This window comes from Heterocephalus glaber, unplaced genomic scaffold, assembly GCF_053883595.1.
Source record: "Heterocephalus glaber isolate CG9 unplaced genomic scaffold, H.glaber_assembly_v1.0 deba00001447, whole genome shotgun sequence".
Lineage (NCBI taxonomy): Eukaryota > Metazoa > Chordata > Mammalia > Rodentia > Bathyergidae > Heterocephalus > Heterocephalus glaber.
The window spans coordinates 1,492,746-1,519,904 of NW_028258299.1; the positions used below are offsets into that span (position 1 = coordinate 1,492,746).

The following is a 27,159-nucleotide window of genomic DNA, read 5'->3' on the forward strand; positions in this document are numbered from 1 at the left end:
GCTAGCTCTGCTTTAAAGAAAGCCACAGCTTCCGAAGCAATTAGGCTGATGAGCGACACACGGAGCAGAATCCGCCTAGGGATCAGGCCCCTGCTCCACCCAGCCCGCCATCCTGAGCTCTTTTGTCCAAGTTCCTGATTTTAGAGCTGCAGGTCCCACTGGGCTGGCCACTGTGCCCTTGAGAGCCGCTGGCCTGTCACTGGGACCTGCAGGGCCAGGCCTGTGACAAGTCTTTAGGATCTGCCCTGCGATCCACCACCGCATCCCTAAATGGACTGCAGAGGCTGTCAGTGCCGGCTGGCACATTGTCTCTCGGGGCAGTGGGCACTTGGGGGGGCTCGCACCAACTGGGTGGGTGGTTTCAGGAGGGCACAGAGCTGTCAGCTGCCGGTGGCCTGTTACGTGCTGTGGGAGGCTCGAAACTTCAGGGGAAAGATGCCGGCGAGGATGTCGTCAGGATGGGGGTGAGCCCCAGAACAGCCCCCGACACCCGTCGCAGGCCGCCTCGCTCCAGCCTTGGGGGCTCTCTGCCTCTGCCCAGTGGCCCCAGCTCCAACCCATTACAGCTTGCTCAAAACTGCGTTGCCCCGATGCTGCCCTGCAAGGAAGTCCCGGAGGAGCCCAGGTTAGGGAGCATGCAGACCCCGGGCCCCAGGGGGACCATGTGGGAGGCAGGGCTGCCAGGGAGGGGGCAGCACTTTTGAAAACTGGTGGGAAAATTGCTCCGCTTCACACGGGGTGGCGGGGGCGGAGAAAAAGAAACTCAAATTCCATCTTAAAACAGCAGAAAGACATCTCTGGCTCATGAGAGGGAGTGGAGGTTTTGCATGCATCGGCTCCCACATCCCTGTGGAAGTAAACTCTAATCCTTCCCGGACCCCGAGCTCCACGAGGTCAGGAGCCCCAGAGCCCGGCCCGGTGGCTGTCCCCAGCCTCACAGGCCTTTCCCCATGGCCCCTGCATCGGCCTGGTTCCGCCGTCCCTCCTGATCTCCCAAGGAAGGTCCCTGGAAGAGCCTCCTGCCCGCGTCCTGCGCTGGCTGGCGACAGCTCTGCGGCCGGCCGGCTGAGGCAGGCGTTGGGACTCAGGGCCCCCGGTTCTTCTTGAAGGGCTTTGAAAGGAAAGGAAATCAGGGGGGAGAAAGTCCCGGCTGTGGGCACTGCTCAGCCACTACGGATCAGCACTGTCTCTCCAGCACTTTGGGTTTAGGGTCTCGGCTTTAGCACCCTGTCATCTGTGCTGTCCTGGTTGGTCCCCAGTAACCACACTTGCTGGGTGGATTCCCTCTGGGAGAAGAAAAGGCCCGCCCCATTGTTCGGGTGCGCCTGCTCCCCGCCAGCACCTTCCATCTGCTTCCCTTTCCCTTCCTCCGATGTGAGCAGCGTTTCCTCCTCGTCTCTCGCTGGGGAGGGCAAGGGAAGGCAGCCCGCACCCCGGCACCCCTGAGGCCTCAGCTTCGCAGCCCCTGAAAAATGAGACCGCTTCAAACTCTGCCGGGTTCCACTTTGCAAAACGGGCTTGCGTTTCGGGGAGCGAATGTTTTGTCTTTTATTTAAATAAAACCTAGGTGGCTGGAGGGCTTTAGGGTTCAGTGAAAGACCGGCCCGACCTCCGCTTGGCTCGGATGGAGCGGATTTTGTTTTTTCTTCCCCTGACCCTCACGGGCGGAGGCCACTCTGACGGTACCCTTGTTCTCTTCAGAGCTGCTGGGCGTAATGGACTTCTCTAAATTAATAATGCGTAGAAGGAGATTTACAACACATAGCTCAAATATTGTCTCTGCCTTTTATTCATGCATTTGTCACTGTGGCCTCTAATGGAGGTGTGCAGGGAAGGGATAAATAATGAAGAGAGAAAACAGCTCTGTCATAATCCAGGACCATTTGCAAATTCATCACCGATATTCCCGGAGAAGGAAGGACAGAGGAGATGACGAATACCCCACAGCACTAATATATCTCCTCGATTTCCTCTCCCATTTATTCAGATAACCTACTTTGAGCTGTGATAGAATGGGGGTCCCGGCTGCCCAGAGCAACAGTTGGGGTCGCTGCGGGCTCCCAGGATGCAGGGCCCTTCTCATGCCTTCAGCCGTGGCGCTTTGAATTTTAGTTTCCATCAGTGTGATTTTAGGTGAACTCTGGGGAAGACGACTCTCGGGACAGGGTGGTCAAAGCTGATTTCTGAGCAAATCCCCTCTCTGCAGAAGTGACCGTTGCTTCTGTTTTCGTGGCTGGATTTGTGTAAGTCAATGGCTGCCATTCAAAAGAGGCATTGACCCAAAACCAAATCAATACGCTCAAAAGGAGGACAAAATATTTTTTGGTTTGGAAGGATTTGGTTGGCTGGCGTCTCCCTCCTCCTGGGGTTATGCATTTAGATCTCTCCCTCTCTCTCTCTCTCCCTCCCTCCTTCCCTCTCTCGCCCTCCCTGCCCCCCCCCAATGGTTTTAACTGACAGGAGCTGGGAAGGGGGAAACAGAAATCTACTTCGGGGATTTGTTTCTCTGCACCGAAGCCTCAGCCCTCCAACCTCAGGCAGGGCTCCTCTCTGGGCTCTGCCGGCACAAGCTGAGGCCGAGCATCTGAGTCAGATCTCGGAACCTGTGCCTGGCGTCGGGCTTGATGCTAACATAGGCAGAAAGCAGAGGTCAGCTTCCGTCTGAGGCTCTGTGCCAGCCATGCGGCCCGCAGGACCCAGGGTGGGTGTCAGCACTGGGGAAGGCCTCCAGTGCCTTGGTGGTGACCTGTGGCTGCTCAGGGTGTGAGGGATGGGAAGGAGACTCGGAAGGCCCGGCCATGGGTTTTGCACATGGCTCTGCGGCGTGGGTCCGGGCAGAGCCAGGCATTGGGAGGAGCGGGGGTTCCAGAGCTGGCTGCAGCTGCCCTGTCCCCCGAAGAGGGGCTTTGGCGCCTGCTGGGTTGAGTGGCTCTTCCTCAGAGCAGGACGTGGAGATGGACAATGGCCTGGGAGTGGCAGAAGCTCAGATTCTCATATCCTCAGGGAGAGGGGCCGGACTGAGTGGACAGAATCCAGGATGCCAGTCAAATTTAGATCCCAGCTGCCGCCCCACGATCTCTCAGGACGGTGTGCCCACCCTGGGCCTGCGTTTCCCTGTATTTATCTCACACACCCGATTTATTGATTGTATTCAGGGTGTTTCCTCCAGCAGCTATACTCCCCCTCCCCACCCTTCCTTGATCCCATTTGGAAAGAAATAATGGCTCAAGGCTCTGATTTCCATATGCAGTGGCCGCAGGCTGGAGCCAGCTCTTTGGTAGGGGAGGCCCTGGCAGGATTCTAGATGAGCAAGGACAGTCATGGGGTAGGGACCAGACTTGGGCCATGCCAGGCCGTCCCACGGATAAAACCACAAGGCTGGACACTCCCAGGTGGCCCAGGTTCAGTCCTGTGGACCTGGACATGAGCAGCAATCTCTCACCTGGGGGCTGTGGGTGGGACAGACCCCAACCAGGACTCAGAGATAGACCCCGAAGGGCCAGCCCCTCCTGATGAAACCACATCCAGGTTTTATCGTGCTTCCACGCCACACCTTTTCCTTGACATAAATGTAACTTGTATGTTACAAAAATGGTAAAAGCTTAAATAATAGAAGTAACGAGTGCTCAGTGCAGAAAGTCCAGGCATGTACCCTGAAAATTAAAGCCTCTCACCCCACGGGGGGAGGTAATGCCCTTGGCAGCTGGGCCAGTGTCTCTCGCTCACAAAGGCGCCTCCTCCTGTAATGCTGCGAGGATTTGCGTGGGCCTAGGCTGGTCATGCCTCTGTGGGGACAGGGACCCCTGTGTCTTCTCTCGGAGGTGTGTGTAAGCAAACGCTGGAGTCCTGGCGGGTCTGTGATCTGCCCACCATGACGAAGACAACTGGACAGTCGCACTCGGGCTTGCCTTCGAGGGGATTGTTTTTTCAAAGGGGGAATTTGGTCTCTAGTGAATTGTAGAATTTCTTTTCAGTCAAACATTGCACTATAATTATTTAAATTAGAAGCATTTAAAATTCTTTTAAAGGAAGGTTTTTTCCATCTATGCCTAAGTTACTGATATTTCTGTGCTTTTTAAGTCATGTGAAGTTTATTCATTTGTGAGTTTTACTGCACTGGGGACTCCACCCAGGGCCTTCACACTGAGCAGCACCCATCTCTAGCCCTTTCTTATTTTTTTATTTGGAGACAAGGTCTTGATAGGGTCACTAGGTTGCCCAGGCTGGACTTGAACACGCAGTGCTCCTGCCTCAGCCTCCTGGAGTGCTGAGATGGGAAGCTTGTGCCCCCAGACCTGGCTTGAATTTTATAACTGGCATTTTCTGTGTGTGCCAAGCAGGTGCTCTCAATTCTCACAAGGGGTGTGACTTTGCTCTCTGATCACCATGGGCCTCATCAGCTTTCGTGGTGAGGAAAGGGGCTGAACTGAGCAGTTGTTGAACATTTTTGTTTCAAAGGAATAGAAGCTCAGCCCTGCCCGCAGCCTCTGCAGCTCGGAAGTCCTGATGGGACAGGGACAGCCGAGGAGGCACCACTGGGAGGTGGTGAGAGCCTGAGCCGCTGGTTGCCTCCTGTCCCTGGGCTCTGCATGCTGCCCGGAGCCAGGCCGCAGCGTGGCCTGACTGTCTGCCCAAGATCACACGGGGAGCCCCAGCGAGGCCTCGCTCCATGGCTTGTCCATGCGTCTTTCCCAGCATCCTCATGGTCAGTGTCCTCTGTGCCTCCGTGTCCTGGTCCCCTCTCACGAGGACACCGGTCACTGGGTGAGGCCTCACCCTGGAGCACAGTCCGCCTTGACTGCTTCATGGCTCCATCTCCTAACCCAGAGCCAGGCCTGCCTCAACCCAGGCACTGTCCTAGGAGCAGTTTGGCCAAGGGCAGGCCAGTTTCCTGGCAGAGCCCAGGCCAGCGAAGGGCACTGCCCCATCAGAGCGGCGGCAGGGCGTGTGGCTGGACACTGATGCCGGTTAGATGTGCACTTGGGACGTGAGGACTGCTGTTCATCGCAAATTCAAATTTCGGGGCTCCGAAGCCCGAGTCCTCGCCTACGGACTGGAGAGCCGAGCAGGCATAGCAGGGACCCCGAACAGACCTGGGTTCCCTCCCACTCTGTGCCATTGGCCAGGCCAGGGAGACAGGACAGGACAGGACGGAGAGGGGATGTGTGGCCAGCTGGCACCAGAGCCTTTTCCCAGCCGCTGCAGCCTCCAGGACCCTGTGCCATCATCCTTGGTGCCCGGGGCACAGGGTGTTGGCCCGAGATGCCACATCACCTGTCCCCCGTGCTACCTCCCTGCCTTATGAGTTCGCCCAGCATTCGTGGGGCACTGACTCTGTGCACAGTGCTGCCTGGCGCCCTGGAGGATGTGAAGGGACAGTAACCTCTGGGCCCCTCACCCAGGGCAAGGAGGACACTGGAGGGCACCTGGCACCTTGGAACAATCAGGGGCAGCTTCCTGGGCAGACTGGGTTGGGAGCAGAGCTGCACTCGGGCCTCTCCCCACCTCCCTGCCCGAAACCCCAGCTGCACACCGGACTGATGGTTCTGTGACCCCAGAGGGCTTTGCTCTAGGTGCCCACTCACCACTCCCAGCGGCACCAGGCGGGCATTCTGCCATCAGACTGCCAGGCATTACCCCTGAGGCTCAGAGAGGTTGAGCACCTGTCCAGGGCCGTACAGCCAGTGCCTGTTCTGGGGCCTGAGGTACTGTTTTGTGGCCTGGATGCCCATGGGCCCTGGGCTTTCCTATGGTGTCCAGAAACCCTCAGAAAAATACAGAGAAAATGCATAAAATGCGGAGACAGTGGGCACCGACGGCTGCACGCGCACACACTGCTTCCGGTCACCAGCAAGCCGGGGAGCACCACCAGGGTGCCTCTACGCGGTGCACCCTGAGTGCCCGGCGAGGTCCTTGAGGGTAGTGGCAGGGACTCCCGAAGCTCGGGGCCCGCAAGGCGCACTCGGCTCCTACCAGAAACATGAAACGCACTGAAAAGCGCTCAGGGAAAAGTTTACTTGAAACTTGGCCCCGGCGCAGGCGAGGGTTCTTTGTTTGCTGGTCACAGCACACGGAGTACAAATCGAGGTGGTTTTCCCACATCTTGTCAAAGGCCGGCATTTCCTCTTTCCTTTCTCCTCGGGCTGATTAGCGGGTCGGGCGATGGCGTGAGGAGATGTTGGGGGTAGGAAAATGGGGGTCATTTTGGAAAACCTCTTTGTGGATGGGTCGGGAATGGGGAGAAAATGAATAGTTATAAGCCCATTTCCATAGAAACTGTCTCATTATCATGCTGGCGGCCCGCTGGACGAGGCAGGGCTTCCTGCCAGCTAACAGGCTGCACAATTAAGTGTCCCCTGCCCGCCCGCCCGGTGCAGGAGAGGCCGGTCAGCAAAGATGGCCCTGGCCCCAGCACGCCCGGGCGAGGAGGAGCCGGGCTCCAGGTCTCAGAATCACAGGCGTCTGTGTGGGGCTTTTCCCGGCCGCAAAGCGCCCGAGCGGCTGCTGTCATCTTGGGCGAGGGTCACAGCATCGCCCCTCTTGTTTGCGAATGCAAAATCTGCTGTGGCCTCCTTCGCTCAGATTTTTGCTGTGTTCCCTGTGAGCCCCCGAGGACGCTTAACAAAAGAAATGGGAACAATTAGGCTTAAAATCGCTTCCTTGGCAGTGCCCTTTGTGTGCGCCGTGACACGGCAGGGCCCCTCTCGGGAGGCACTTTGTCACACGCTGCTGGGGCATGAGGGTCTCTGCCAGCGGCTCCCTCTCTGTGCCTGCCGCCCCAGCCCCGAGACCCCAGCCCACGCGTGAGACCTGCTTCCTTCCCCCAGCAAAGTCACTTTGTGCTTAGACGTGTCACTGCCAACATGTAGCTGGGGCTGGGAGAGCCCTGTCCCCAGAACCGGCTTGTTGCTTTGTTTTGCATTGTGGTCAGATGTACGCCATGTACACTGGGCACTTAGCCGCCCGCTGCCGTTCCGTGGCAGGATACTCTCCCCACACTGTCCCGGCTCCCACAGAACCTCCGGGCCATGGACAGCAGCCCCTGCCTGCCCGGCAGCTCCCTCTGCTTCCTGTCTCTATGATTGTCTGGCTTGGGCTTTCCAGATAGAAAAGCTTCTCCTATCCTGGGAAGCCAATGAGGTCCAAGCTCCAGCGGGATCCCACTGGGTGCCAAGCTCTCTCGGCTCTTCCTCCTGGTCCAGGTCGCAGGCTGGGTTCCTTGTCATCATGTGTTTGTTAAATGCTCCTTTCTAGTGGCTCTGTGGGAGGCCTGGTTCTGAGAGTGCCCCTGCTCCCAGGAAGTGAGTAATTCTGGGTGACAGCAGCCAGTGGAATAGGAGGCCACACGTTGATTGACGTGCAGAGAGGTTCCGGCTTTCTAGGGCAGGAAATGCTGGCAGCTCAAGGTCCGGGGTCAAGGGTGAAAGCAGCCTCGCTTCAGGAGTGGTTCCTGGGCCTGGGATCCTAGATGGCTTGAGGGAAGGAAGGGGCACTAGGAGCGCCTGGCATCATCATTCCCACAACTCAGCCCCCACCCCAGCGCCCATTCCAATCTGCTGGGTTCACACAACCTAGTCCGAGTGAGCGCCTTCCACTGCCTGGCATGCAGTGAGTGTTCAGTCCAAAGCTGCTGAGCAAAATCAGACCACTAAACTCACGATGCCCTGGTGTGGTTGCACCCACCCGTGACCCCAGCACCCTTGGGAGTTGGCTAAATTGAGAGATTATTTTTTAAAAGAAAGAAAGAAATTACTTGCAGACAATATGATTGCTTAACTGCAAAAAAAAATCTGTAAGAAGAGGGCAAAATATCAGAATAGAAGTAATAACAGTTAGTAATGTTATTGTGCAATAAATAATCAGTTGTTATTAAAGTACTAACGATAAGCTCCTAGAAACTGGGGAAGTGATTCACAATTCAAATGATATTCTTAGAAATGAAATGTCCTATGTGTCCCTCAGACTCAACATGCCCCTAACTGTGTGTTTTCAGCAAAGTTAATGCTACCACCGTCCTCGCCAGCAAAGCCTGCCCGCGCACATAGCCAAGAGGCCACTGATGACCAGCTGTTTAGCAGCTCTTTTTGCCTTCCCTTCAGGACCACCAGCATTGTCTCAGTTCAGAATTTCCGCCTCGTTACTTTCTGCGTTCCTAGGGCTGCCTCCACAGAGCATCACATCTGCCGAGCATGGTGTGCACACTCTGAAGGCAGAGGCAGGAGGATCCAAGCTTGAGCCTTGCCTGGCAACTTAGTGACTTGGGGAGACCCTGTCTCAAAAGAAAACAGGCCTAGGAATGGAGCTCAGTGTGAGGACCTGGGCTGAAGCCCCAGTACCACAAACAAGCACACAACAAACGGAGAAGCTAACCCAAAACCTCAGGGCTGCCTCCCTTCCCAAGGCTGGCACAATAACACACCCAGATGGGCACCTCCAACAAGGCGCAGTTGCTGTCCTGCAAGTCTGGAGGCTGGAAGCCAGAGTCAGGTGTGGGCGGGCCTGGTTCCCTCCGGGCTGTGAGGGGTCTGATCCTGGTGGTGGCTGCAGGCCTGGGCTTCTCTTGGCTTGGAGAAGTCACAGCCGACCTTGGCCTTTACTGTCACAAGGGCTTCTACCACCACGTGCCTGTGTCGAGGGCCCACTTTTGTGTGCTGGTGACTGAACTGAAGGTCTCATGTACACCAGGCAGGCGCTCTGCCACTGAGCCCCAGCCCTTTTTTACTTTATTTTGAGACGGGGTCTCACTAATTTGCCAAACTGCCCAGGTTGGGTTAGAACTTGAGACCCTCCTGCCTCCCAAAGTGCTGGGATTCCTGGCATGTACCACTGTTCCCAGCTTCGAGCTTTCCTTTTAACAAGGACACAATCACATGGGATTGGGGGCCACCCTACAATAATGTGATTCCATCTCACCCACTCACACCGGCAAGGACCTTGCCTCCAGTAACGTCCCAGTCTGAGGTGCTAGAGCATAGGACTCCCATGCACGAATTTGGGGGACACAGTGCAGCCCCCAGCAGTGAACGGATAATGTCCACATTCACGGGGCACAGAGGGGCAGTCTTTCCGTGGCAATGCAGTGGTCAGCAAAGGCGGTGGGTGGGCATCGTCCCCAGCTGTGCCCAGCAGCCTGTGCTGAGCTGCCTGCTGCTGAACCCAGAGACCCCCAACCTCCAGAGGCCACTGCCTGGTGGGTGACACGCCACTCAGACTTCCGGCCAGCTGCTGAAGTACGGTGTGCCGTAAACAGAGGAGCTCATTTGTTTTCGTGGTTTTTCTAAGGTTCGAAAAACGATTTGAAATAATTTTAGGTTGCTTGGGGTTGGCGAACAGCGTAACGGGCAATTTGAGAAGACGAAGTTTTAGGAGCAAAGGGTTTTGCCTCCTTGTTCCTGATTCCTAGAAACAGGGTGGATGTCGGCTGTCGAGGGAGCAAGTCTGTTGCCCCCTGGGTGCAGGCAGCGGGCAAGGGCGCCAGGGCCATGGCTCCGCGGAGGAGGGAGGCCAGGCCCAGGCCGGTGTCCTTCAGGGGCCAGGCAGGCCCCGCTGTGGCAGTGTGTTCAGGAGCGGGTGGGCCGCCTGAGGAACTGCTCACTAAGTGCCGGCCGGCGGCAGGCCGTAGCTTGGTCAAGTGAGCTGACCCACAGGGAATGAGGTCACGGATCACTCCAGGGAGGGGCTGTGCTGGGGGCAGTGGGGACAGAGCATGAGGCCCCGCCAGGAGCCCAGTGTGGCTCCCACAGCGCCCCGTGTGTCATGGTGGGCGGCTGCACTCCAGCTCCTGCAGCCCTCGGGCCCAGCTGCCCCCCACACTGGGGGCCACATGCCTGGCCCTGTGGTGCGGCTGTGGTCTCCCCACCCCTGAGTGCAGCTGCCTGCCCCTGGCAGGCAGCCTCCGTGCCAGGTGACCCGGAGCTTGGGGATCTGCTCAGTCGGGCCTTGGGGCTCAGTAACAGGGCTCCGGGCTCTCCTCGGCCTGGCCCCCTGGAGGGCACACGTCACATGCAGTGGTCTTCAGGGAGCACCCACCCGGCTCAGGAACAAAAGCCCACCTGGTGGGAGGCATGGGCCCACCCTTTTCCCCAGCAGCTCCCCACTGGTGTGAGATGCTCAACAAAGCCTGAGTGCAGTGGACACCGGAAGGGGCTGCTGTGGGCATCTGGGGTGCAGCGGCGGGAGCCTCCCTCCTTGCCTGGTCCTTACTGCACCCAGATCTGAGGGGAGCGGGGACCCTCGCCTGACTTTCCCTCTGGCTGAAAGTCATTAACTGCCAGGAAATTGTGGATTTCCAAGCCCTGCTTCCCCATGGCCTTGCGCTTAGCAGAGAGAATCAGACTGAGGCAGGCAGGTGATGACGGACAGCAGGGAAGAGTGCCGCTCGGTGCGCCCAAGCCCTGCGTGGGGCTGAGGCCAGGCTTCTGTGCCCCCTGGCTGGGCTCCTTCACACTCAGAACCTTCTCGGGACCCAGGAGAACCCTCGGTGGGTGCCCCCGAGTGTCTGGGCCACCTGTCTGCCCCCAGGCCACACACCGCGCATCTCTGGCCCAGTCTGAGGATGGAGGGAGCAGCGAAGGAGGCCAGGCGTGCAGCCTGGGCCGGGACCTTTGCCCTGTGTGAGCCCAAGTTCTCTCCTGCAGAGCAGGGCCCTCCCCAGGCGAGCCAGTCCTGGGAGCGGCTGTGTGTGTGGCGCGAGTCAGAGCGGTGTAGACACCGTGGTGCTCAGGGACCGGAAGGCCCTGGCCAGAGGACACATGGTCGGAAGCCAGGGGGTAAGGGGTCACAGGCCGAGAGCCACCCCATCCTGCCTCCACAGGGGCCAGTGCAGGAGACTCCGCTGCTGCCGCCATCTAGAGAGGGCTCATTGGTGCTGGCCCACACTGCTGATATCGCCAGCAGCCAGCTTGAGAAAGTGGTTTCTCCAGTAGTGCCACGGAGGGAAACAGGAGCGGAGTCCCGGGCGACACAGATGCCTGTGGCTGCCTCCCTGGGAGGCCTGGGAAGCACATTCGGCAAAGGTGGGGAGCCAATGCCCAGGGGCCAGGTCACTCGTGCACGGGTCTCTCGTGCTCCGCGAGGGTCTCTCTTCTCCCCCAGCACAGAGCCCCTTCTCACCCACCCCCTGGAGCTGCTGCTGAGTCAGGGCAGTCAGCACTGGTGTGGCCGATCTCGCGGCACGCTGATGAAGGAACAGGTGGAGGGTGCCGAGACCCGTGAGTGAGTCGCTAATGAGGAAAATTAGGAAATGTGCTGAGGCATAAAAATGAGAAATCCAGAGAAAGAAGACGAATGGGTGGGAAGTCGCCCCCGGCCCTACCTCCCCTCGGGATTTCGAACCCTGGTGTAGCCCAGGCCGAAATACAGATCTGACGACTGGGTTAATGTGAAGAAACTGGTTTAAAATGTAGAGCTGGCTAATTGGATTGAGGTGCAGAGGGCGGGGAAGGATGTCAGGGCTGAGAGGGTGCAGGGCCGCCTGCCGCCTGCCGCCTGCCCTGTGGAGGCGAGCACTTGGCTGATGTTGTTCTGTGAGTCCCCAGAAAGGCCCCGGCAGGTGGCACTGCCCTCCTTTCCCAGGATGAGCAGAGCCTAGAGCCTGGATCCTAGAGCCCGGGGTCCCCACCCACAGCTGACCCCCCAGCTGCACCCTGGAGCAGGTGCAGGTTGGTGCAGGGACACAAGGCTGCAGCTCTGGGTTTGAGTCCTGAGAGATGAATTCCCATCCCTATAAGAGAGAAACCCCAAGACCCAGTCTGTGAGCTCTCAGCATCTTTTTTTTAAATTTTGTTTTGTTTTTTAGAGATAAGGACTTACTGTATAGTCCAGGCTGACCTTGCACTCACTATGTAGCCCAAACTGACCTTGAGCTCACAGCAATCCTCCTGCCTCAGCCTCCCGAGTGCTGGGTTTACAGGTGTACACCACCACACCTGGCCCTCGACGTCTTCCTTGGGAGGGCCTGAGGCTGGCCCAGTGTTCTGGTCCCCAGTCATTTTCTTCTTCAAGCCTCTGTGGCCTCTGTCACTAGGAGGGGACCCTCCAGGCTGTTGTCATGAGGAGTTCTGTGGTCTCCCCCTTCAACAAAACCCCAAGGGCTGAGCGCCCGCCTGAGTGCATGAGCCTAGCAAACATTCTTAGAAGCTCTTCGGACTCGAGTTCTGCATCCCGAGAGCTTAGTAGAGTCTGAGACCCAACAGCTTTGGGGCACAGGTGAGGGGACATTAGTCCAGAGGCTCCAGCCTCTGATGCCCCTGGGGCTCACTGGATCCAGACTGGAACCCCGGGATTTGAACTCCCTCCGAAGCTTACAACCTGGTGCAGGCCCTGGCCTTGCTGTGCCTCACTGACCTGACCTGTAAAATCGGACAACAGCATCACACCTGTGCTTGGGGGATGAGCAGACGGGCAAGGCACATGTTGGCAGGCAGGGTGACAGGAAAACAGAATCAACCAACGGAGAAAAGCCTGGAGCCCACTGCCCACCTCCTGGGGCTCTGCGCTGCTCATCTCTGGGCTCCCATTCGCCCCACGAAGATCTGGGGCACAGCAGGGCAGGGCGGGCACCCCGAGGCCGCAGCACCGCCTCTCCCCGGCTGCGCGTCCGCAGGCCGTGCTTGGGTCAGTGGTGAGCTAACGCCTTTGTCAGGGTGATTAATAGTGGTGGGGACTGTCGTTAATTCACTGCCTAATGGCTGGGCCGGCGTGCTCCGAGTAATCGGGTGATGTATGTGGGGAGCGCACACCTCGTGGCAGAGGTGAAAATCATTTCGACAAGTCAAATATTGTCACAGGGAACAAATGGCTCTCCCTGTTAATAAAAATTAATGAATTTTTTTCTTTCTTTCTTTCTCCTTTTTTTCCCCTCTCGCCACTGGGCTGCTAAATGAAGCTGCGGAGTGGCCAAGCAGGGGGAGCTGCTCGGCGGAGTTAAGCACTTTATTTGATGGTTAAAACTATAAACGTCTTCATTAGGGCAGAAGGTGGCTGCAGGGCTGGGCGCTCACCCGCAGCCCTCCTGGGAGGCCGTCCCCCGGCAGGAGCAGAGGGTGTCCTGCCCCTGAGAGGAAGGCTCCAGGACACTGCTAGCCGGCCAGGTCCCTGGGCCAGGCATCCACTCAGCTCCAGCTTCCATGCCCCAAGAGCCAGATCACAGCTGGCACCAGCTTCCTGCAGAGAATCTCAGTGCCCCCTGCCCAGCCCTGCCTTGAGGGGCTCAGCCTCTGCAGCAGCCCACCCCACGGTGGTGGGTGGCCAGGGCAGGGCATCGAGCCAGCAGCCTCTGTGCAGGAGGAGGTGAGACCTGGGGTCTCACTTAGAGACTTAGAGAACCCCCACCCACCACAAGCAATAAAGCTGCTCTGGCTGCTCCCCATCCCTGGGGCTGGAGGCAGAGAGCCCTGGCTGATCCTGCTTCTGCCCCCAGCACAGACCCCCAGCACTGTCAGGAACCCAAGGCCCTCCTCAGCTGCAGTGGACAGGGCCAGAGGCCACTGCCCCCTCCCCACACTGGTTCAGGGTGTCAACCTTAACAGGGCCATGCTTCACCCCTGCCCACCTGCTACAAGCCTGCCTAGAGAGCCAGCTTCATTGCACCCTTAAGAGCAGCCTGGAGCAAGGGCGACCCAGCCCACCAGGCCCCCCAGCCCTGGAGCCCTCCCAGGCCAAGGGGCAGCCATTCCAGTTGCTCTCTTCCTCTTGCGATCTTTATTTCGGGGTGACATTTGTTTACTTGTAGCATGGCTTGCTCTGGCCTGTGAATGGCAGCCACAGGCCCGGCTGGTAGGAACTAAAGAGATAAATATGTCTATAAATAGTTTGGTGGCGGTTGTCACGGTGCTTGCTCAGCATTTAACCCCTTGCTCCTCCGAGTGCTGCCTGGAAGCAAAGCAGAGAACAGAAATCACGAAATGCATTCTTTCTGGCCTGTGCTCCAGCAGACTGTGTTTTGTCCTGGAGCAGCCTGTTCTGCAGAGCCTGATGCAGGGGCCCCAGCAGGCAAGGTGGTTGCTGTGGGGCAGGTGACCATCCCACCCAGGTGCTTAGGGCTTCTGAGTGTGCAGAATCACAGCGGTGTGTGCACTGGAAAGGGGGCTCCCCTCCCCAAGTCTTCCCTGGATGTGCCTGAACCGCTCTCGCCCTGCCTTCTTTAGCTGAGCAAACCCAGGGTCCTCGTGGTTCTGATCAGCTCACGGGGCTTTGCCTTCTCCCTCTGGAAGGACCCCAGGACCCCAAAATGCCAACCAAGCCTTGTTGAGCGTCCAGGTGGAGCCTGAGGAAGCCTTGAGGTGGAGATTTGGCCCCAGTCTCTGTGGCCACCAAGTCCCACACCAGCCAGGCCCCCCCCAGTGCAGGTGATGATGGGAGGCTCCTGATGTAGAGCCTGAGCAGCTCCCAGACTCAGGAGCAAAGCTTGACTTCCTGCGGATGCTCCAGGCCCCCACCTTCACTCCAACATAGGAGCCACTGTCCAGCAGCACAGTGGCACTTGGTGCATGCGAGGCTGATGAGGCATGAGATGCTGAATGATGGTGATGCCCTAAAGGTGCCAAGGCCCTGCCGGCCACTGCGGCCAGGTGTGTGGGCGCTTCACGGTCACGGTGACAGCAGTGCCAAGGACAGGATCACCTCACGCCAAGGGCATTGTGGCAGTGACTTCCCAAGAGTCTTCCAGTTGGCTTGCTTCCTTGTTTACAGAGGTCCAGGAGGCACCAGAGCTCACCCAAGCCCCAGCCTGGTGCCGCACCAGAATGGAGGATCCCAGTGTCAGAAGACAAATCAGCCTGGGAGTGCGGAGGGCAGCCTGCCTCCAAAGCCCGGCACCGGGCAGTGGGCTGCCACCAGAGCGGCTTCACTTTGGTAGGAAGCCTGTCAGAACCCTCTTCCCAGGTGATGCTAAATGCACACTGTGGATTCAGAGAGAGGTTTGCACACCCACGCTCACTGCAGTGCTGCTCACAGCAGCCCAAAGGTGGAGGCAGCCGTGGCTCCACAGAGGAGCCAACATTGGGATGTGGTCCTACCACACAGCAGCGTGACTCGCCTAAAAGGACGAAAGTACAGTTCTGCTCATGTGGAGCCCCAGAGCTGCAGGATCACAGGATGCACAGCAGTCTGAGGGTCTGAGGGTGCCGGGACTGGGGAGGGGAAGTGAAGCGTCGGTGCCTAAGGTGCTCAACGAGGACAGTGCCGTCTGGGGAGACGAAGGGCTCAGGATGGATGGTGGCAGCAGCTGCACGAGTGTGAGCACGCTTGATGCAGCTGACCTGTCCACTTAGAAGTGGTCACAATGGTTGCTTTCATGTTGTATCTTTTTCTACAACTTTGTGCGTGTGTGTGGTGCTGGGGATGGACCCTGGGGCCGTGCGAGCACTGGGCCAATGCTCTCTGCTGAGCCGCAACCCCAGCCCTGCCCCAGCATTTTAAAGCACCCCGCTGTGTCGCCAGATGAGAGGTCCTGGGGCTGGCACTCCCCGCATCCCCATCCCCCGGCGTTCGGGGGTTTGACACAGTGACAGCTCAGGAGGGAAAGGGTTAAGCAGGGCACCCCTGCTCAGCCTGCCAGCTCCAAGAGTGCTTAGCAGGACCAAGGAGCCTCACTGTGATTTAGAAGAAAAACAGTGAGATTTGAGCAATCCGTGGGCTACCTCGCTGCCCCCGGGGCTCGGGGAAGTGGCATATTAACCAAGGAATAAAGGAGAGGAAGAAAAAGGCCAAATCACATCTCTCTGAAACAAAGAGGCTTTTTACCAGGAACAAGCCTTGATAAAAATTACAGAGGCATCGGAGTCATTCAGTGCCTGCCCGGGGCGATGGAGGCGGCCAGGAAATGGAAGATGCGGGCTGCAGTCGGAGCCCGCTGTCCCTCGAGCATTGCAGGACGAATAATCGTCTTAGAATAATGTATCGGCTTTAAGTAGGGCCAGGTGGCCCGGCTGGTCAGAGCGCACCGTGGCCCTGGGTACTGGCCGGATTCAGTGCACTGGATGGGGCCTGGGGCTGGGAAGGGCATCCATCGGCTGTGGGCTTCTGAACCGCAGCGGCTGTGTAGTGGCCCTGGCTGCCCAGGGTGGAGGGGCTGGGGGGCCATGGCTGCTTGACCCCTTCCCTTTCTGGATAGATCTGGTTTCCTCTGAGCCATGAGTCCGGATTCTAGAGTGGTGAACTAACCTGGGGTAAACTGAGGCTTGGTCACGGCCACCAGGTGGCTAGAGAACCCGAGGAGATGCCCACAGGATGTGCCAGGCCTGTGTGGGGCACTCAGGCTCTGCAGTGGGCAAAGGGCGCACCTGTTCCTTCCTCTGTGACATGCCTGACCATCAGCTGCCTGCTCCAGGCCTATGTGGACAGAACGGAGGGGCAGACGGCCAGCCTAGCTCACTGTGGAGTTTCCTAGGGTTGTATAACAAAGCGTCACAAACCGGTGTCTTAAAACCAGAGACACGGAGTCTGGAACACAGTTCTGGAAGCTGCAAGCCTCAAAACAAGGTGCTGCAGGGCTGTGCTCCCTCTGAAGGGTCTGGAAAGGATTCTTCCTGCCTCTGCCAACTTGCATTGGCCCCCAGCATTCCTTGGCTTTGGGCCACGTCCCTCCAGTCTCTGCTTCTGTTGGCGCAAGGCCGTCTTCTCCCCAGATGCCTATATGTCCTCTCACAAGGACATCATCAGATGGGACTAGGGACCCCCGAAAGCTCGTCTCAACTTGAAACATCCGCAAAGAACTTGTTCCCGCTCTGAGGTCATCGGGTTGGGGCTCAAGTTCAACGGAGCATGGTCTTGGGGGGCTGCCCAGCAGGAGGCCGACGGCCCAGCAGAGATAACGGAGACTGCGCCAGAGTCAGGCCTGGCACTGCCACCTTGGGACATTCTGACCCCATCCTGTCATCTGCAAAGAGGAAGTGGCACCGTGAGCTGTCCCAGCTTCCTTGGTGATTTTTGTCAAAGATGGCATGCAGGTGAGGCTGCCAGGGTGTGTGGCTGGAGGGAAGCAGCCCTGCCTCTTTGTCAGGGAATGTTTGTGTCTCAGCCCCTTTCAGGAGTGGCTCAGAGAGCGCAGTGCCAGGCTTGAGGCGGCCACAGCTCCCCCAGGTCCTGATGGCAGTTGCGCTCCATCAGCCCTGCAGCTGGGGCCGTCCCTGTGGACGAGTGTTGGGAATAGAAACGGCGATTGATTATTATTAATATTTAGCATGTTTGCAGAACTGTCTTTCTCTGTGCCATTAATCTGCAGTGTTAGTAACAGCCGTGCTTTGCTCTGGGCTCCAGAGCTCGGCGGGGTGTGGGTGTGGGGGGGTGTGTGTGTGTACCAATGAGCATGGTGCTGGGAGCTTCCTAGCAGACGAGGAGCCTGCAGCCCCCCTCAGGGGCAGCACTGGAGTTCCAGCTGCTTCATTGCATGCCCAGGCCCAGACCCAGGGCTGGGGACAATCACCAAGGTCACGGTACTGACACAAACAGGACAGTCTAGCAAGCCAGTCTTGGAAAATGGGGCGCCTTGAAGCACCCCTGTACCCCAAAGACTTTCTGTGATGGGGGTGCTTCTCATAGCCAGATTTGTGGCTAGGCAGAAATCCCCCACTAGAAGCAAGACTGTCCGACTTTTCTCTAGGAATTGCCTCTACATCTACTCCCTCTGCCCAGCTGCTGAGAGTGGCCTCCCCTTCTATCCCCACCCAAGGGTGAGATGTCCCCATGACACTCACCACGCACAGGGAACTTTACTGAGCTCCCTCCTCCTCCATGCTTTGTTCTGAGAAGGAAAACGGGCCAGGAGGTGGAGAACTGAGCATACCTTTTCTACCCAAAAAGGCTCAGGTGGAAAGCAGCTCCCTGTGAGAGACAGGCAGGCCTTTGGCTGAATGCAAAAGACATGGTGGCCCCAACCCTGGAGTGCTGGACCAGGCACCAGTGGAAGTGGGAGGGCAAAGGGTCAGCCCTGAAGGAGTGGCAGAGAAACCCTGCCACTTCCAAAATGTGGGGCTGGGCCAGGAGAGCCCTGGTACTCTTCCCAGGTTAACCAATCAGATCAAGGGGAGAGAGGAGCCAGAATCAGGTGAATGGGGCCCATCCTTGTGGAAGAAAAGTCAGGAGTAGGGGAGGGTCCTGACTTCTACCTTTCCTGTTAAGAATTACCCTCAGGTTTGCCCTTACCCACCCTGTCTACCTAGCCATCTACTCATCCATCTATTGATCCACGCATCCATCCATCTACTCTTACAATCATCCATCCATCCACCCTTCCTTCCCTCTCTCCTTCCATCTGTTCTTCTGTCCATCCTTCTGTTCACCCATCCATCTACTCACACATCCGTTCCTTCACTCTTTCCCCCAAGTCCCGTACCTCTTTGGCTAGACATGAAGAAGGCCACTGATAAATCCCAGGTGGCTTCTCTGGGTTTGCCGGGTTGGTGCTTGAGAGCTTTAGAAGAAAGCTATCTGGCAGCTGTGGCATGTTGAGCAAGTCATCTGCTCTCCAGGGTCCATGTCTCACCCTGCCCACCTCATGGCCACTGGCCATGTGCACTACCAGCCCAGTGAGTGCCGAGTGGCAGCATGTCCCTGAAGGAGTGTGGCACGTCACTGCTGCTGGGGTCTGGCTGAGCCCTCTGCTCACTCGGGCTGCTCCCTGTGGCCAGCCAGGTGCTGTGTTTCCTGGAGACAGGCCGGCTGCTTTGCCTCCTCTTTGCAGCCGTGTGGTTTCACAGGTGCACAGAATTGATCTGAAAGTTTTAAGTGCAGTTTTAACGGCTGATGAGATTTGATGCCACCTGAGGCATGGAGGCCGTGCGTTGCCCTTGGTGCCCCATGCCCGGCTCCACACCCCCCAGGACAGGCCACGTTGGGGTCTCTGCTGCTGGCTGGTGGTCTCAGAATGTGGGATGCTCTTGTGAAGACCCCCAGGGGCTTGTGGTGCCAGATGCCTTCTGTGTAGGGGCCTGAGCGGCTCGACCATGCCAAGGTTTTCCTGGAAACATTTTGTGGAGGGGGACGCAGGGTCCCTCCTGCTGGAATAGAGGGGGTGGACAAGGAGCCCCATCCATGTGGCTCAAGTTCCCTCTCACTCAGTAGAAGCTCCTCCAATAAAAGCCCGCAGCTTCTGGGGTCCCTCCTACCCACACAACCAGGGCCCTCACCTCGGCCCAGCCTCACCAAGCCCACAGTGACAAGGGGCAGAGACAGCTGAGACGTCCCCAGCACGGCACCATCCGCTCAGAGTGACTTGGGAGGTAAGCAGAGGTGCCATTTCTTCTCTTGGAGACTGGGGTCTCCGGAAGCCATGGGCTGTCACGGTCCTTTCTCCCCTGCCTGTTAACTGAGACACCCCAGCACCCACACAGTGCTAGCCCTGGTTCTCAGGGTGACCTTTTGCATGTTGTAGGGGCCATGGGTTCCCAGGATGTGCGCTCATCCTTCGGCACTTCCTCTTGTGGCCTCCTGCCCCTGGCTTCAGCCCTGGGGTGGTGCCAGCTCAAGGGCACTGGCGAGGGCTGCAGGGACGGACTGCGCATCCCCTGCTCCAGGTCCAGGTCGGGGAGGCCTGTGAACTGAGGCTTTGATGATCCCAGTGTGATCTGCGGGTCCTGGGTCCCTACTCTGGGATGGCTTAGCAGTAGGGCAGAAGCCCTCAAGACAGCCAGCACAGCTGGGGGCCACCGCACCTCCACAGCCTGCACCCTCAGCTCATGCCAGCCAGTGCCTGGGCCTCCCGGGGGGTCCCGGCCTCCCCTGAGTGCTGCCAGGTGACAGTCAAGGGCTCAGGTGAGCTCAGGCCATCCCCAGCCATGGGCTCCATGCTCGGCTCTGAGCTGCCTCTGTACCCAGCTCCCACGGCCCTGGGTGGTCTCAGGTCACCTACCGTGTATCCCTACAGGCCTGCCCTGCCTGCCGGTGCCACCCTGCCCCACAGAGGTCACGTCCTGGCTTCCAAGGAACCTGCAGGGCTCCTGTGACCACAGAGGGCTGGCTCTGTGCTGCTCAGTGTGGCGATGTCAGGCAGCCTAGCAGCGGCTGGTGGGCCTGCAGGTTCTGTGGGGTTCCTGGGCACATGTCCTGGCCCACAGCTGGATGCCTCTTGGCCTGGTGTTTGGCTCCTGTGACCTTCCTCATGTGCCACTGCCCCGAATACACCCTGACTTTCTCCATGCAAGGGGCCAGGCCTGACTTTCGCTTCCATCTCTGCTCTGTGTAATGTGAGCCTCGTTCTCTTTGACCCAAGTGCCCACTTTGCCCGGGCCCCCAGCATCTGTGCCACAGTGCCGTCAGACCTGAGCCGCTGCTTCACCCAGAGGCCAGCGGGTCACAACCCTGAGATGCACCACCACTCAGAGCACACGCGGGCCCAGGGGTGTGGATCTGCACCAGCCTCGGGCTGGGACCACAGCCTGTGCAGCCGGGAGGTGAGCTTGCCCTGAGCTCAGGTCACAGTGACAGGGATCTCAGTATGTTCATCCCATGCATGTTCTTGGGGGAGCTCTGGCGGCCGGGAGCTCCGAGGGAGCCAGCGAGCTCGACCTGACCAGCACACACCCTGCTGTGTATCGGGGCGGGTGAGTTGGTCTCTATTTTACCACAGGGAGATATCAGCTGCTAGTGGCCCAGCCACCTCCCGGGGCCACCATTCCATGAGCTGCCAGGACTCTTCCTCTGAGGACAAATTGAGGCTGGCTCCATCAGCCCTGCCCACCTCCAGCAGCCATGGGTGGGGCCCGGGGGTTGGGGTACTTCTGGGGTCTCCTTCTATGGGGTTAGGTGTCCCTCCCTGGTCTCCTCAGCCTTGAGAGCTGACACTGCCGCCCAGGTGGGGATGGTGGCTGCGGAGTAGCCAGATGCCACCAGGGCAGGGCCACGTCCTTCCTGGCAGGGCCGCCATGGGGAATGGGTGAAGGCCAAAGTGGAGAGCTTGCTGGCCCTGTCACCTGTCAGCAGAGAGCTCCCCTGCAAGCCCACTTCCCAAGATCCCCAAGAGCCACCCGAGTCCCCTCCCGAGCTGCTCCGTGTCGGTGGCCACGCCGTTCCTCTTTTCTTTTGCCTTCGGTTTCCTCCTCCCCCTCGATGCCCGCCCAGGGTCTGTGTCCAGTCAGCTGAAAACAGCTTGCTGTTGACCCTTAGGCTTGGGACAGTGGTCCCATGGGCTGTCACAGTGGGGAGCAGGTCAGGCTGTCTTGCTCCCCGCAGTCCCTCCTGGGGACACTGTCCCTCCATGGAAGTGGAGTGCCTGCTTCTCTCTAACCCTATAGGATGGGGCGGGGTGTGACGGAACTAGAAAGGTGCCCCCTAGACAGTGCTGCCGGTCAGCTGGCTTCTGATGGAGGGGAGCTTGCAGGAGAGGAGAGGCCCGGGTGTGGGCCGTGTCTGGTGGGGTGCACAGGGGAGCCCAGCTGGTGCCTGCCTGGGTCCTCCCGAAGGTGCCAGGTGCTCTCTTCAATGTGCGTTCTCTCCAGTCCTGACTGCGCTGTGACCGTGAAGCGACAGGTACCTGGCAGTATCGGGCAGCTCCATGGGCCGAGGGTGGCACCCAGGAAGGGGGGAGGGCAGGGACGGTGGACTCAGCCTGCTCTGCCCCGCCCTCTGGGAACCTGCCTCACTCCCGGTGTCTCTGACTCCCCAACTGTAGGTGAGAAGACAGGAAATGCACACTCACTGCTTCTGTGTGGGCGGTGACCCGGGTCAGGGTGGGGAGGCGCCTGGCCCAGCAAGGCCCGCCTGTCCGCACAGCTGTCCTGGGCCTCCCCATGCCCCAGACACCCTGGATTGCTGCACGGTGACTGCACTGGGACACCAGCAGTGCAGCTGGCGCTCAGCCCTGAAGCTCCGGAGTAGGCGAACCGGGAGTGATCGCCTTTGGCTCCACTCACCACCCTCCCTTCTTCCCCATGGGTAGGTGGCAGCAGGTGACAGCTCACATGGGGACTCATGTGCCGCCACACCCAGAATCCCAGGAAGCAGCCCCACAGGAGTTTGGATTTCCATCCACTGCAGTGTCTTACTCTGGCAGCGCCAGGCCTGATAGTCGCCTGTCTTGCACCTGGAAGGGTTGAAGGGCATCTCATGAGGTCCCCAGCTCCTCCAGCTTCCCTGCCAGGTCTCAGGGCAGCTGACCTGGCTCCTCAGGTGCAGATTTAAGGGGTGCCCACAGCAGGGCTGGGCACTTGGTCCTGGGCATCTGGACAGCCTCTTCTGTCCAGCCCTGCCTGGCTGCAACCTCCTGGAAGGTGAGGAAGATGATGGCGATCAGTACGGACTTCTTTGGTCCCAGAATAGGTTCCCCAGTCCCAGTGTACGGCTGAGCCAGACCCCTGGGGAGGCCAGGGCGCCCCTCCCATCCTGAGCTCTCCCGGGTGCCTCCCCTCAGCACCCTGACCCTGCCTTGGGATTTTCTGTCTCCTCTAATGCTTCAGCCTTGGGTTTTCTAAAATCTGCAATTCGGGTACCAGTGTAACAAATGGCTCCCAGGGTTCTCTGAGTTTATCAGAGCTCCCCTGCCCATGCGTCCTCCTCTGTGGCACTGGTTTCTGTTTCACTCGGGATGAGGCAGGGGCATCTGCGTGTTCTCCTGTACCCTAGCAGAGCTGGGGCCTCACGGCCGAGCCATGCACAAGTGGGATGGGGAAGCTCTGGTTTGGAGGTGGCAGCGCTTGGCACTCAGGTGTAACAGATACCGGGGGGCGTGCTCCCTGTTGGGAGAGTGCAGGAAGAGCAGGTGCCCTTCATTGCTCGTTCAGGCTGGGTGTCCCGGGAGGCCCAGCGCATGGCCGGGCAGGATGCTAAGGCTGGCACAGGCCCCCCCAGGCACCCCCGCCCTGTGCTTAGCCCTGTGCCCGGGGGGTCTGCGTGTCCCCAGCCCAGAAAGACACAGAGCAGCACTGTTGCCCTCCTCCTCTAACCACCTGCCCACTTGCCCTAGCTGTGAGGTTGGCTGAGGCTCAGGAGCTGCCCTCTGCTCCCCGCTTTCCAGCTCCCCCCCCAGACATCACTCTTGCCGAATGCCTGGCCATGGCCCTTGTCCATCCCTCTCCACTTGCTGGACCTCCCAGCCCTGACCCAGCGGCAGGCTGAGGGCTGAGGATAGGGTGAGCCCAGCCCCAGAGAGCAGCTGGGTTTTGTCAGTCCTCTGGAACATTGTGCGAGATCAAATGACAGTGGCTCCCACTGACCAGTGTGACTCACATGGTGTCGGCATGGGATTCGCCGGCGATGGATGCACCCGGTGGCTCCCGCAGTGGTCTTCCAGGACCCCAGAGCCTTGGCTGTGCCATGGCCACATGCTTGCTGGCTGACCGATCAGGCGTCTCCCCTCCCTGTGGTTCCCTACTTCCCACCCTTTGCTTTATCTTAGTAGATTTCCCAAAAGCAGTGTTAGCAGTGAGGCCCCAGCCGCGACCCTTAGCCTTAGACCACAGCAAAACTCAAATAGGCCTCCCAGCAGGTCGATGGCCAGCATTGCAGGTCCTGGATTTCCAAAGGCTCAAGGAGCTCATGCGCCACCCTTTGAGACAGCATCCGCCGAAAAATGTCCCCAAGGACAGCTGGTCCTTAAACCCACCGTCTCTGGTTACTCCGGCGACCCCAAAGAGCTGAGCAGTTGGGACCCAGTTCCCCAGGGCTCCGGCGTCCCTGTGCGGCCTTTCTGCCTCCTCTGGGCCTTCCCTCCACCTTGTGCTCTCAGGATGTTTTCTGCACACTAATTAGACCTCCTCTCATCCACCTTTGAAAGAGGAGCTCTTTCCCCGGCTCCGCTCTGAAGCTCGAAATGGAGACCTGGGTTTTCCTGGCGGCTGCCGGCAATCACTTAACCCCGGTGACCGCCGGGGACAGGAGGCCGGGCTGATACAAACACAGAGCCCCCTTTAATCAGCAGGAAACACTGTGCCCATTCTGGGCTGCTTGTTTGGCTGGGGAACTAAACCCATAAAGCCTCGATTTTCCACCGTAGGTGAGAGGTTTGGGGAAGTAAAATTCAAACAGGAAAGATATTTTTTAAAGAGCCCCAAGGTGAACATGCACTGGCCAGGGACAGCCCCCAGGCCCTGCAGACACCCGGATCACATTGGGCCCTGCTGACTGTGGAGGCAGAGGCAGCCACGCCCCGAAGGAGTTAAGAAGGCTTGCAGGGAAGCAGGCTTCCAGCGCGATTTTGTTTGTGAGCGCTGCGCGGTTACCAGTTCCCAATAATAAGGTGGCATGTTAATTACCCCCCCTTCTAATTTACCTTTCTGCCGCACACAGTCAACGGGAAGGCGTACGGGGTGTGCTTTCAAACCTAAACAACTCGGGCTTCAGGGCGGAGGCACCGGGCGGCAGTTCTGTTGCTGCGTCTCTGAAAGGAGCCCACCAGCCAATTAAAAAGGAACCGTTGGCCACTTAAAACATAATCATTACTTCTGTGAATGCTGCTAAATTAAATAAGTGTTATCCCCATGATTTTTTTTTTCCGAGACTTTGGTTTCTTTTGAAAGAAAACATTTTGTGACTTCTCAAGCCGATCTGTTTGCAACCAGCGTGTGGAATCTGAAATCATTTTTCTTGTGCTCTGAAGTTCGCATCTCCCCGAGGCTTCTCTTTCACCAGCCAATGTCGGGGAACCGGGAGGCGCCTGGCCACCGCCCGAGGGTCCCCGCCCAGGTTGCAGATTGGCTTCAGGCAGGGACGAGGGCAGACAGCCTCTGTGGTCCAGAAGCAAGCCCTCCACGCTCTGAGCCCTCACCGCTGTCGTCAGGGAGGTGAAGTCCTGTGACATAAGAAGTAACCGTTTTAAAGGGAGCGATTTGGTGGCCTTGAGCACCAGCGCGTTCTCTTTTTTTTTGCTTAAATTCTCTTATTGGTCCATTTTAGGTGAACAGTACGTTTACATTTATCACTGTTGTTTGTACCTGTACATGATGAATCTTGGTTCTTATTTTTTCCCCATTCCCTGTGCGTCCTTCACCCCCTCCACCCTTCCCTATTTACACAGATTTCTTTTCTCTTAATTTTTCCTTTCCCCTTCCCCTCCCACTTCCCCTACCCCTTTGGACCTTTTCTTCCCATTTCAAATCATCAGTTACCTTGTGTAGCCTTGGCTCTATCCAGCTCCAAGCCCCCTTGCCACCCAGAGACCGCTGCCCACCAGCCACACTGCTGTCCCCAGTGACCTCCAGCTGGGTCCTGTCCCTGTGGACTTGCTGGTTGTGGATGCCGCGCCAGCCTGGGCTTATTCAGTACTTGTCTCCTGTGTCTGCTTTCTTGCTCTTTGCCTAGTGTGTCTTTATTTTATTAGACAAATGAGCGTGTGTTTGTGGGCTGCAGTGCGATGTTTCCGTACGCGCACATGTTGGAGAGTAGGCACCAGGGGTCAGCGTAGCCATGCCCTCAGTAGGGGTCGGGGACAAAGACAGGCAGGAGTAGCTTCTGGCTCACCGCTCACCGTGCACAGAGGTCGGTCGCTGCCGTCAGTGGTGATGTACTTTACAGAATGGCTGTGAGAGGATTTTAAACTCGTCCCTCGCTGCCTGGTGGTGCTTTATCCCCTGACACAGGGCAGCCTCACCTGCACCGTGGACCACATTAGTTCATCTGCTCAGTGGCTGGTGGACACTCAGGCAGCTCCTGGTGCTGAGCCACTCCCACTGACCACCTGCCGAGGCCCCGTTTGGGTGCTTTGGGCAGATGCTGGGAGAGATGCTTTGGGCAGAGCTGCTTCCTTCCGTCTGACCCCGTCCCCATCCCACCAGGCTTCCTCCTGCCCTACATCCCTCAGTCTACCCTCTGTGCACTCCACGGGGTGCAATCCCAGCATCAACCTTCACTTGGGTTGGACCCCAAAGAAAAGCCCGTCCCCCAGACAGGCTGGGGACCCTGTTCTGTATGCTCAGTCCTGTGACATGCAGCCCCATGAGTCTCAGGCTCGGGATTCCAGAAAGCCTGCTTTCCACCCACCCTGAGCTCATTAGGCACTGCCAGGGACTCAAGCCAGGGCCCAGGCGGGCCCAGTGATACGTCCAGAGGAGCCACAGGCTGGGACAGGAGTCTGACAGAACTCAGTGTTTCCTGGTTCCCCATTTTCCAAGGCCACAGATGAGACCCGCACGGTTCTGAAGTGACTAGCACACCCTGGTGCTGCTGCATGGTGCTGCCTGGTTAAAACATTGGTCCCCAAGGAGCCTGGTGGCTCTGCCCTGGAGCCTCTGGCATCCTGCGCCAGCTGCTTGCTCACGGTGGCACAGAGGCAGCGTCTACCGGGCAGGAGTGGTGGCAGGGCCTGCAGGGTGTGTTGGTGCCCGGGTCCTGGGTTTGTGTGCTGCAGACGCTGACACTGCTTTATCTCGTTTAGGTGACGGAGACGTTGTAAATAATATGTATGAGCCCGACCCGGACCTGCTGGCCGGCCAGAGTGCCGAGGAGGAGACCGAGGACAGCATCCTGTCCCCCATCCCCATGGGGCCGCCGTCCCCCTTCCCCACCAGTGAGGACTTCACCCCCAAGGAAGGCTCGCCCTACGAGGCCCCTGTCTACATTCCCGAAGACATTCCCATCCCGCCAGACTTGGAGCTGCGGGAGTCCTCCATCCCCGGGGCCGGCCTGGGGATCTGGGCCAAGCGGAAGATGGAAGTCGGGGAGAGGTTTGGCCCCTACATGCTGGCGCCCCGGGCCGCGCTGAAGGAGGCAGACTTTGGATGGGAGGTGAGCGTGATTGATCACGGCCATTTATCTTGTGTTCAATCTATTTATAAAGCCGGGTGAGCAGCCACTGCCTGAGGCGGGAGGCTCCGTGGGTCGGAGAGAGCGTTCGAATGTCACATTTCCCAGGGTTATTTTATCCTGCAGCCTCATGACTCGACTCAGAAAACATCAGCGGCCCTCGTGGACGCCTGTCAGTCCCATCGGCTGGGGTGCTCTGCTCCCGGAAATGTGTCTTTCATGAGCTCATGTCTTAAAACATCCTGGTCCCTGTCGGATTGGAGGTGCTAACATGCCACCTCAGGGAGTGGGGGAGATGAATCGGACGTCCCAGAGGAGGTGGCTGTGCTTGGGGCTCCCTCCTGTCACGGAGCCGGCACAGATCACATGGAACCGTGGCCTCCTGCCCAGCTCAAGAGGCCCTCGTGCAGGTTTCAGGGGCACGAGGTCCTGCCTGCCTCTGAGGTGCAGGAGTCCTTGTGGGTCAGGAAAGGAAAGGTGCGTTAGGCC

At 58.4% G+C, this 27,159-nt stretch overlaps 1 protein-coding gene across 4 annotated transcripts in view; it reads left to right on the top strand.

Annotated features, from left to right (window-relative positions):
* Prdm16 (PR/SET domain 16) overlaps nt 1-27,159 on the top strand; it is a 282,822-nt gene that overhangs the window by 70,638 nt on the left and 185,025 nt on the right. For all 4 annotated transcript variants that reach the window (XM_004863779.4, XM_087214367.1, XM_087214368.1 and 1 more), the window contains exon 2: nt 26,303-26,652. In XM_004863779.4, coding sequence (XP_004863836.1) covers nt 26,303-26,652 — 350 coding nt within the window. The remainder of the gene's footprint in view (nt 1-26,302; nt 26,653-27,159) is intronic.